This window comes from Mirounga angustirostris, unplaced genomic scaffold (genome assembly GCF_029215605.1).
Source record: "Mirounga angustirostris isolate CCGP_5_RB_7025 unplaced genomic scaffold, mMirAng1.0.hap1 SCAF_4, whole genome shotgun sequence".
In the NCBI taxonomy this organism is placed as follows: domain Eukaryota; kingdom Metazoa; phylum Chordata; class Mammalia; order Carnivora; family Phocidae; genus Mirounga; species Mirounga angustirostris.
The window spans coordinates 171,044,233-171,054,275 of NW_026991712.1; the positions used below are offsets into that span (position 1 = coordinate 171,044,233).

The 10,043-nt window shown below is 52.8% G+C and overlaps 1 protein-coding gene across 1 annotated transcript; it reads left to right on the top strand.

Annotated features, from left to right (window-relative positions):
- Window positions 1-826: 826 nt before the first annotated feature.
- On the top strand, window positions 827-9,866 carry PAQR7 (progestin and adipoQ receptor family member 7). Its single transcript, XM_045898397.2, has 3 exons — window positions 827-865; window positions 1,813-1,908; window positions 5,765-9,866. Exon 3 carries the CDS (start codon window positions 5,786-5,788, stop codon window positions 6,830-6,832), a length of 1,047 nt encoding a protein of 348 aa, XP_045754353.1. The 5' UTR covers window positions 827-865; window positions 1,813-1,908; window positions 5,765-5,785; the 3' UTR covers window positions 6,833-9,866.
- Window positions 9,867-10,043: the final 177 nt, after the last annotated feature.

The window sequence follows — 10,043 nt, forward strand, 5'->3', positions numbered from 1 at the left end:
CTTGTCCAAGGTCCCACAGGGATTGAACGGCTGAGCCAAGACTCGAACCCAACAAAAATAGCAGAGCCAGGCTGTGCCAGAGCCGACATGGCATCTATGACTTTGTTTTGCTGTCACAAGAGCCCAAGGGGTAGCTGTTACTATCCTTCGATTATGAATAAGGAAATAGGCTCAGAGAGGTTAAGGGACTTAAAAGCAAAGTCACACAGCCGATACGTGTCAGACTTGAAATCCCACTCTCACATAATAATGGGGACCTGGCTTCTCTTTGAAATAGTCTGCCCGAGGTGAGTGGTAGGCACCCTCCCTTGGGGCATCAGCTCTCCCCAGTGCTACACAATCACTACCTGCGTGCCTTCTCTCAGGACTGGATTTTCCTTAGCCCGTAGGCATTTTGTTTGTGTGGGTGAGGGCTGTCAGGGCAGGGAGTCTGTCTGCTTGCTTCACCCTGTGCCCCAGCTCTGTAGTTTTTTGCCTGTCATGTGCACTAAACTCAATGGGATGGGTAAAACTGGGGGCTTTCCCACTTCGAAATCCATTTTTTTTTTTTTTAAGACTTATTTATTTGACAGAGACACAGCGAGAGAGGGAACACAAGCAGGGGGAGTGAGAGAGGGAGAAGCAGGCTTCCCATGGAGCAGGGAGCCTGATGCGGGGCTCGATCCCAGGACCCTGGGATCATGACCTGAGCCGAAGGCAGACGCTTAACGACTGAGCCACCCAGGCGCCCCTCAAAACCCATTCATTGCCCCATCCCTACAACCTGGTCATCTGTTTTGCTCCCCAGGTATTTAGGGGACTCTCTGGCAAAGTGTATCAGGGAGAGACCAGGAGGAACTGGGGCAAGCCTGGATTGAGGAGCGAGGTGAGGAGGTTGACCTTGTGTTTAGGAAAGGGGAATGGGAGGTGGGAGGGCAGAGGAGGACCGAGCTTCTCGAATTCACAGGAGCTCCCACGTGGGCCCTGGAGATCTCAGTGCTGAGGCTCAGCCAACCTGGAAGCCTCTCAAACCTGTAAGACATGCCCTGGCCAGGCCACATGCCTTTTGGATCACCTGCTGGCATGGTCTACCCTTTTGACCCTCCCACTGGGGGATGGAGCAGCTGCAGCTGAGACCCTTTCCCTGGTGATTTCACTTCCCAGCCACGTCTTTTGGGTCTGTGCGGCACAAATGCGAATCTTCAGGGCTCTTTGGACCCAGAGAGGTTACTCTGAATGGCCTATGCTGAGGAGAATTCAATTATGAAATAAGGTCAGTGTCCCTAGAAGTTCAAACTCCAGCCAAATTTCCCTGGTCCTTACATGTGTCCTCAGAGAAAGGTAAACTATGCAAGAGACACAGTTAACCAAAGCCCCCAAATCCAGTGGAACCAGCTACTGAGGGCTAAAAGAGGACAGTTTTTTAAGATGATGCCAAGCCAATCTCTAGGGCTGAGGATATTTCAACTACTACTACTCAGGCTGGGGATAATTCAAATACTACTACTGTTAATAATAATTAGTTACTACTACTATTAATAGTTGATAATAACAGCAATTATTTATTGAGTCCCTAAACTGTGCTAAAACTTTATTCTAATGAGTTTAATCTTTACAGCCATCTATGCTATAGATAATATTATAATTCCCATGAGGGAGCTAAGGCTCAGAGGAGATGAGTCACTTGTCTTAGGTCACACAGCTAGCATGTGATGGACGCAGGCATCAGACCTGGTTTTTGTGAATCTGAAGTCCATCTCCTTCATGAGCCTTTCTGGTGTCCGCTTTCTTCTTTATTTCTAACTTCTTTCCATTATGATTCCTGGTGAGTAGGGACAGAAGCCAGTCAAGTTTGCCGGACATCCATCAACCAGGCCCTGGTCACCTGGTCTCAGCCCAGCTTTGCCCATCTTGCCGTGTGAATCTTGGGTAAGTCACAACTTTTTAGCCAGCCCTGGGTTTCCCCCGACATTTCATGTGGAGGGTAATGCTGAGCTTCCTTCTGCAGCTGAGGCCTGGCTAGGAGGGCAACGTTTAGCTGGGCTTTGACCTGTGTGGGAATGGTGATGGTGGGGAGGGGGAAGGGAGAGGTGGAGGTTTTCTTTAGCCCCACCCTCTGGTGACATCACACAAGACACCTCCAGCCCTTGGAAGCCCCGCCCCTAGTGACTGTCACCTGTGGAAGTGCCACTCAGTGCTCGGCATCTGGTGAATTTGCCCAGCCCCACAGCGGAAGCCATCGGCCCGCAGGCTCGAGGAAAACCCCTAGGTAACCTAGGCTCGGAGAGGGGCCATGGAGGGTGGCCCGAAACAGGCAGGTCCTGGCAGCCTGGTGGGCAGATGACTCTGCAGATTCTCTGGGGGTGGTCTCTGGATACCTACCGTCCTCCTTTCAGCTCATGCTGGACCCCTGCACCTTTCCATGGAGTCAGGAGATGGGAACTAATTCTGAAAATAGACGTATCCAGATGGAATGGGGTCTCTGGGTGAGGTCTAAAGGAAGTAGGGAGCAGGATCTCTTTATCCCAGGATGTAGCCTCTGGGTTCTGTGCTTAGGCCCCACTGTGTCTGTTGGAGGAGGAGGGCCCTGAGGGCGCTATCACCAGCTGAGGAGGTGGCTGTGAGCTAGGGCTTCATTGGCGTAGAGCCAGGGGGTGGCTGGTAACGTGGGGAGCCTGAGGTCCCTGGATGCGTGTCAGTTGGTAGAAGACTAAGGAAACAATTTATGGGAAAGGCCTTGGCTACCTGCTTTAGACCATTATCTTCCAAAGTAGTTCTGTGGAATGCAGATTGGCGTGACAGGAGCCAGCGTAGCCTCTGTGTGTGTGTGTGTGTGTGTGTGCACCTTGGGGAGGAGCTCCTAACCTCTCTGAGTTTCACTATCCTCAAAAAGAAAATGGGCATAATACCTGCCTCAGCAGGCTAGTTATGAGAGTTAATTGCAACAAGGTTAAAAAGAGTAAGCATATAGTAAGCACGCATTTCAGCTGGCTTTACAATATAATTATTACTAGGAAAAGAATTCTTGGTCAGGTAGGCTTGACAAATGGAGGTTCAACAAAGCAAAGCTGCCTTCTTTGCTGCAGGACTTCTCAGAGCCTTTAACAGGCTGTTATGACTTGGAAAGTTCTAAGAGTGGGATATGGAGCCTTGGACTAGATTTAATGGATCACAGGGACCCAGGAACTAGGCCACCATCGCACACATTATCATTCCCTGGTCTTTTCCCTTGTGGTGGAATGGAAACCTTGCTGGATTGGGCAACTCCGGGGAAGGGCTTCCTGTCTCTGGGCTCTTGTTTTCTCAGTGTAAGACAAAGGTGCTGCATGAGACACTTTCAGAGGCCTTTTCTGGCTTCCTGAGGTTCTGAGTTGGAAAGCCAAAGTTGGAGACAAGGGTAGAGGCTGAAGCCCAGCCTCTTGGGGAGGAGAGGACCTCCAGTGCTGGCTCCTCCACTAGCAAGGCCGGCCAGGCGGCGGTTCTCATGGACGGAAGCGGCCAGCAAGGTCTGCTTCCTAAACCTGACCTCGGCCATGCTGTCTGGGGAATGGGAAGTGGGAGAGTCCTGCACCCCCCTGTCCAAAGCACCCCTTGTGCAGTATTGTAGCGACTTGTTTAACTCCTGCCTCCTCACTGGACTCGGAGAGGCCAGAGACCAGAGCTGACTTGAGAAGTGTAATTGGCGGGGGCGCTGAGGGATGCAGGTCAGGCTAGGTCGGGGTGGAGGGTGGGCTTGTCTTGACACTGCATTCGCGTGGCAAGCTCCCTGCATTTATTGGACTTGTGTCGATTATTGGGGGGGATTTGGGGGTGATGAGGGTGCCGCTGGTGGCAGAAACGTGAGAGCTTTATCCTGCCCAGATCTCCTTGCCTCTTACAACGACTGGTGCACAGGTGGTTGCAACAAATATCTGACGAAAGATGGACAGAAAATCAGGGCACGGAGTCCAGTAAGCTCGTTGGAGGGATGGGAGTTGTCTGGCAGGTGCTAGTGTTTCAATAGATACTGATTTAATGAATGACACAGTGAAGGATGATAAGCCTGAAGTAAGCAACTGGTTTCAGGCAAAACTATATAGAAAGTATATAACTATGAAATGATTACTAGCACTTGTCACCTTGTCTTGCGAAGGACAGTTTAGGGTAGTGGTTAAGATTGCAAACTGAGTCCAGACCATGCCTCTGCCTAGCTTGGTGGGTGGGCAGGGTCCTTAACATCTCCATGCCTCAGTTCCTTATCTGCAAAATGGGAATAATGATAGTACCTACTCACAGGGTGTTATGAAGCATAAATGAGTCAATTATACGTAAAGGGCTTGAAACGGTGTCTGGCACATAGCGGGTACTGTATAAGCATTTGCTATGATTTGTTTTCCTTTCGATAATCTGCACCATACCATGAAGTCCTGGGGGCAGGGGTTAAATCTTGTTCCTCTCTGCTGTCCCCTGGACCCAGCACAGGACCTGAGGCAGAGGAGGGGCTCAGTAAGTGTTTGCTAAATGAACAAATGAATGAGTGAATGAATATGTTTTATATGGTACATTATATAACCTATACAAGGGGAGTAGACAGGGCAGGGGTAGTAAGGAGGTCCCTTGGAAGTGGCAGTTTGAACTGGCCCTAAAGGCTTTCAGGGGAGGGAAATAGAGGGTGATAAACAGAGTGTGATATCGGGTTAGGTGGGAAGTAAGGGTAGGAGCAGGGTCTTGAATGGCAGGGTGAAGGGTTAGATTTGATGTCTTTGGAATTAGCAGCCGTGGGTGGGAATGGAAAGGCTAGAGGAGGCATCTTCTGAGTGGAGGTGTGGCTGAAGGAAAGGGCTGTTTTTACAGAATCAGTTGTTAACTGGGGACTTCCAGGGGAAAAAAGTGACTTTTTGAGTTGGGGACTTTAAAAGGTATGAAGTGTTATCGGGATGCTGTTATGCTCTTTGATTCAACACATACTGAATGCCAGCTACCTGCAAAGCACTGCGGGTTCACAAAACAATGAGACTAACTGCCTACCCTTATGTGAGCTCACATTAACGATTTTAATGCCCACGAGAAATGTTACGATGGTCAAAGGATGGGTATCTTATGGTAGGCACTCAAGTAGAGAGGTCATCATCAGAGGTTCAGGGGGCCAGGGAAAGTGTCACAGAAGAATGGGTTTTGAGGGATGAGTAGGAGTTTTACCAGGTAGGCAAGATGAGGAAAATGTCTCAGGCAGAGGGAAGAGCTTGTGTAAACCTCTGGACATGTGAAACAGGCTCAGGGGTGTGGTGAGGCTGTGGCTGGGTTGGAAGTGCACTGTGGCCGAGCAATAGGGCAGGAAAAGGTAGCAGGGACCAGATCATGGAGGCCGATGGAGGGTCAGTGGGAGACCCTGCCACTCCAAAGGGGCTAAAGGTAGAGGCAGTGGGTCTGTTAGCTAGGTCACTGTCACCGGCAGGTGAACACAGATGGCGACACGAACATGGGAGAAAGCAGCAGGGGCTGCCGTGTGGACCTGGACTGGAATGGAAGTGGCTGAGGTAGTGAGCCACCTCCATTCATTCCTCAAGCATCGCTTGAGCACCTACGGCATGCCAGGCACGGTTCTAGGCACTTGGGATGCATCAGGGCGCGCAACAGCCGTCGGGGCAGAGCTGCGATCTTCCTTAGGATGACTCCTCTCTTCAGAAACTCAGTGTAGGGGATAAAGAGGGCGGGAAGGAGGGAGTGAGAACTGGGCTCCAGAGCCTCCCAGCTGCTGCTCGCGGTGGCCCAGGGCGCCCTGACTTTGCTCTGGCCTCTCTCCCAGCTCCCGGCCTGGCCCGCAGCCATGGCCACAATGGTGGCCCAGAAGCTCAGCCATCTGCTGCCCGCTTTGCGGCAGGCCCACCGGGAGCCGCGGCCCTCCGGGCGGCCAGAGCCCGTGTTCACGGTGGCCCGAGCCGAGGTGCCGCGCCTCTTCTGGAAGCCGTACATCTACGTGGGCTACCGGCCGCTGCACCAGACGTGGCGCTTCTACTTCCGCACGCTCTTCCAGCAGCACAACGAGGCGGTGAACGTCTGGACCCACCTGCTGGCCGCGCTGGTGCTGCTGCTGCGGCTGGCCATCTTTGCGGGGACCGTGGACTTCTGGGGAGACCCCCACGCCCTGCCCCTGTTCATCATTGTGCTTGCCTCCTTCACCTACCTCGCCCTCAGCGCCTTGGCTCACCTCCTGCAGGCCAAGTCCGAGTTCTGGCATTACAGCTTCTTCTTCCTGGACTACGTGGGCGTGGCCGTGTACCAGTTCGGCAGCGCCCTGGCGCACTTCTACTATGCCATCGAGCCTGCCTGGCACGCCCGGGTGCAGGCCGTCTTCCTGCCCACGGCCGCCTTTCTCGCCTGGCTGTCTTGCACTGGCTCCTGCTACAACAAGTATAGCCAGAAGCCTGGCCTGCTGGGCCGCACCTGCCAGGAGGCGCCGTCGGCGCTGGCCTACGCGCTGGACATCAGCCCCGTGGCGCACCGCATCCTGGTGTCCCCCGAGCCGAGCGCCGATGACCCCGCCCTTCTCTACCACAAGTGCCAGGTGGTCTTCTTCCTGCTGGCCGCCGCTTTCTTCTCGGCCTTCGTGCCCGAGCGCTGGTTTCCTGGCAGCTGCCACCTCTTCGGGCAGGGCCACCAGCTCTTCCACGTGTTCTTGGTGCTGTGCACGCTGGCTCAGCTGGAGGCTGTGGCCCTGGACTACGAGGCCCGGCGGCCCATCTACGAGCCTCTGCACACCCGCTGGCCCCACAACTTCTCTGGCCTCTTCCTGCTCACCGTGGGCAGCAGTGTGCTGACGGCGTTTATCCTGAGCCAGCTGGTGCGGCGCAAACTCGACCAGAAGACCCAGTGAAGGGCCGGGGGTGGGTGGGGTGGGGTGGCGGCTGGTAGGGGAGGGAGGTAGAGTGGGAGCCCCGGGGTCCCGGCTTGGCTCCAGAGGGGAACAAGGCCTGGTAAAGTTGTTTGTGTGTGGCCTGCGGTGACTTTCTGTGCACGCCTCAGCTGCCAAAGGCGGTACTGGCCAGTCCCTGGATTTGGGGATTGGCCAGGAGCTGCTGGGGTCCACTCCTGGGCCTGCCCCAGCCCCCTGCCCTGGGAGAGGAGAAGAGATAAAGATGCGGGCCGCCGACCAGGCTTGCCTCTCCCCATTGCCTCTCACTAGGGGTGAGGATCGGGGGTCAGCTGGGGCCAGGACCCTGGTTGGGAGCTTCCAGATTATCTGAGAGGGGGTGAAGGTAGACTTTAGGCCAGAGGCAGAAGAGGCCTCAGCAACCCCCCCCCCCCGCCAGATTTCATTGGTGGACAGGGAAGGGGCAGGCCCCAAATGTATGTAGGATCTTACCATCCCTTGAGCTCCAGCCTGGAGTTTTGGAGTTCCACAGAGGGTCCAAAAGTAGAAGATGGTGCTAGAGAGAAATGGATCCCACCCAGTGCCCATACCTCCTCAGTCACTGTCCCACACAGTGAGTCCCAGCCCTTCTAGCTCTGGCCTCTGTGACCCACACATCTTGTTCCCAGCCTCTCTCCTGGTTTCCTTGTCCATGATTCAGTTACCCGTTTCAGTGTTTCCTGGGCCTCTGCTCAGAGGCAGGCTACCAGCTGAGTCCTGTGGATCAATGCAGGATGATGAGAGTTTTAATACGGGAATGACCTGTCAGGGGAAGCACCAAGGAGGAATAATGCTGCCTGCGACCCTCACGGTCTTGGGTTGGGAAGGGTGAATAGGAGTTTGCAGATGAAGAAGGGCATTCCAGGCAGAGGGAAAAGCCTCTACAAAGGCCAAAGACATACTGAAGGGAGTTCAGCGGCGCTGGAGGTGGGGGTGGTCTGGACTCTGATATGTCCAGGATGCAATAAAGGACTGATAAGAGCAGCCTCTTTGCTTTTTGCCTCCTGTCCTGGGAATGGGGCCCTGGGGCCCCCATGGACCTGCTTAGCATGTTGAGGAAGTTTTCCAGGGCATGCTGGGGCCCCCAGGGGTGGGAACAGGGAAGAGGAAGGCAGTTCATGTTTTCTCTTTGCCTGGCGGTGGTTGGGGGCCTTATACACTATATATATGAACTTTTTCTTTTTGGCAGGGAAGGCAGGGCATTTTTATTACCAAATAAGTTTTAGAAGTTAAAGGAATGTGTAAAATTTTATATAAGTCCACTTTATAATTTGACAAAGATTTCATTTTTGGGTCTTTCCTTCAATCAAGAAGGATTTTATATGTTAATTTTTATAATACTGCTTTTCCACAGTACAGTTTACAATACAGTTTTCCACAGTACAGTGAAGGAAAATTAGGAAGTACTGATAAAAAAAAAAACCCAAGTGAATAAAAAATATCACTCTGCTGGGCGCCTGGGTGGCTCAGTGGGTTAAGCGTCTGCCTTGGGCTCAGGTCAGGATCCCAGGGTCCTGGGATCCAGTCCCACATCAGGCTCCCTGCTCAGCGGGGAGTCTGCTCTTCCCTCTGCCTGCTGCTTCCCCTGCTTGTGCACTCTCTCTGTCAAATAAATAAATAAAATATTTTTTTAAAAAATATCACTCTACTGCTAAACTATCCTGTTTATAGGGGCGCCTGGGTGGCTCAGTCGGTTAAGCATGTTGGGACTCTTTTTTTTTTTTTTTAAAGATTTTATTTATTTATTTGAGACAGAATGAGAGACAGAGAGCATGAGAAGGAGGAGGGTCAGAGGGAGAAGCAGACTCCCTGCCGAGCAGGGAGCCCGATGCAGGACTTGATCCCGGGACTCCAGGATCATGACCTGAGCCGAAGGCAGTCGCTTAACCAACTGAGCCACCCAGGCGCCCCAAGCATGTTGGACTCTTGATTTTGGCTCAGGTCATGATCTCAGCACTACGTGGGTCTCCGCACTCAGGGGGAGTCTGCTTGAGATTCTCCCTCAGCCCTTCCCGCTACTTTCTCTCTCTAAAATAAATCTTTTAAAAAATATCCTGTCTACGTATATATGTCTATAGCTAATATACATATATAAAGAACATCTATGGGGACTGTGGTTAGGGATGGAAGGATGAGTGGGATGCCAGCACTTCTGCATTTCTGAGGAGCTTTCACAAACTTTACCTCACTTGATCCTCTTTAAAATCCAGGGTCTCTCTTAAGCTGTGAAGGCAGAACTAGGAGATAGTTTTGGGAGCTGACAAACCTGGGACTCCAAATTTTTAGGTTTCATTTTTAACCTTTTCTTTTTTAAAGGTTTTATTTATTTGACAGAGAGAGAGCAGAAGTAGGAAGAGCTGCAGAGGGAGAGGGAGAAACAGGCTCCCCGCTGAGCAGGGGTCCCAACGCAGGGCTGGATCCCAGGACCCAGGGATCATGACCTGAGCTAAAGGCAGACACTTAATCAACTGAGCCACCCAGGTGCCCCACCCCTTTTTTTAAAAAGATTTTGAGAGAGAGAGAAGAGAAAACGAGTGGGGGGAGGGGCAGAGGGGGAGGGAGAAGCAGAGTCTACGCTGAGCAGGGAGTCGGAGCTGGGGCTCCATCCCAGAACACTAGCTGGGATCATGACCCGGCAGAAGACAGACGCTTAACCCGCTGAGCCACCCAGGCGCCCCCTTCTTAACGTTTTCTAAATCCTCTCCCATGTGGTTTCATAGTTATGCTTGGATTTTTTTTTTTTAATTCAAAAGTAATTCATAAACTCTAGTGTATGGTTACCACTTCGGGTAGTGCTGGGGACGCCGGCTTTGGGGTTGGCGGACCGCAGCCTTGGCTCCACCTTTCCTTTTGGGATGACTGTGAGGATGCAGCTGTGAAACTGGAAAACCCTGAGCCCGGGGTAGTTACGTTCACAGCAAGAAAGTGCAACTAACTGAGCGAAAAGAAACGCATATTCCTTGTGCATTGTCGTGAACGCGTTCACACAGGCTAATCGCGGGAAGGCAACTCTGTAATTCGAAGATCACAAGGGACGTGAAGGCCTTGGGAAACCGAAAGGTTCTCCACCCACCAGACGACCCTGCGAGGCCACCGGCTGAGAAAGAGGGGCGGGGCTGGTGCTGGGGCGGTGCGTGCGGCGGCGGCGGCGGCGGCGGCGGCGGCGGCGGCGGCG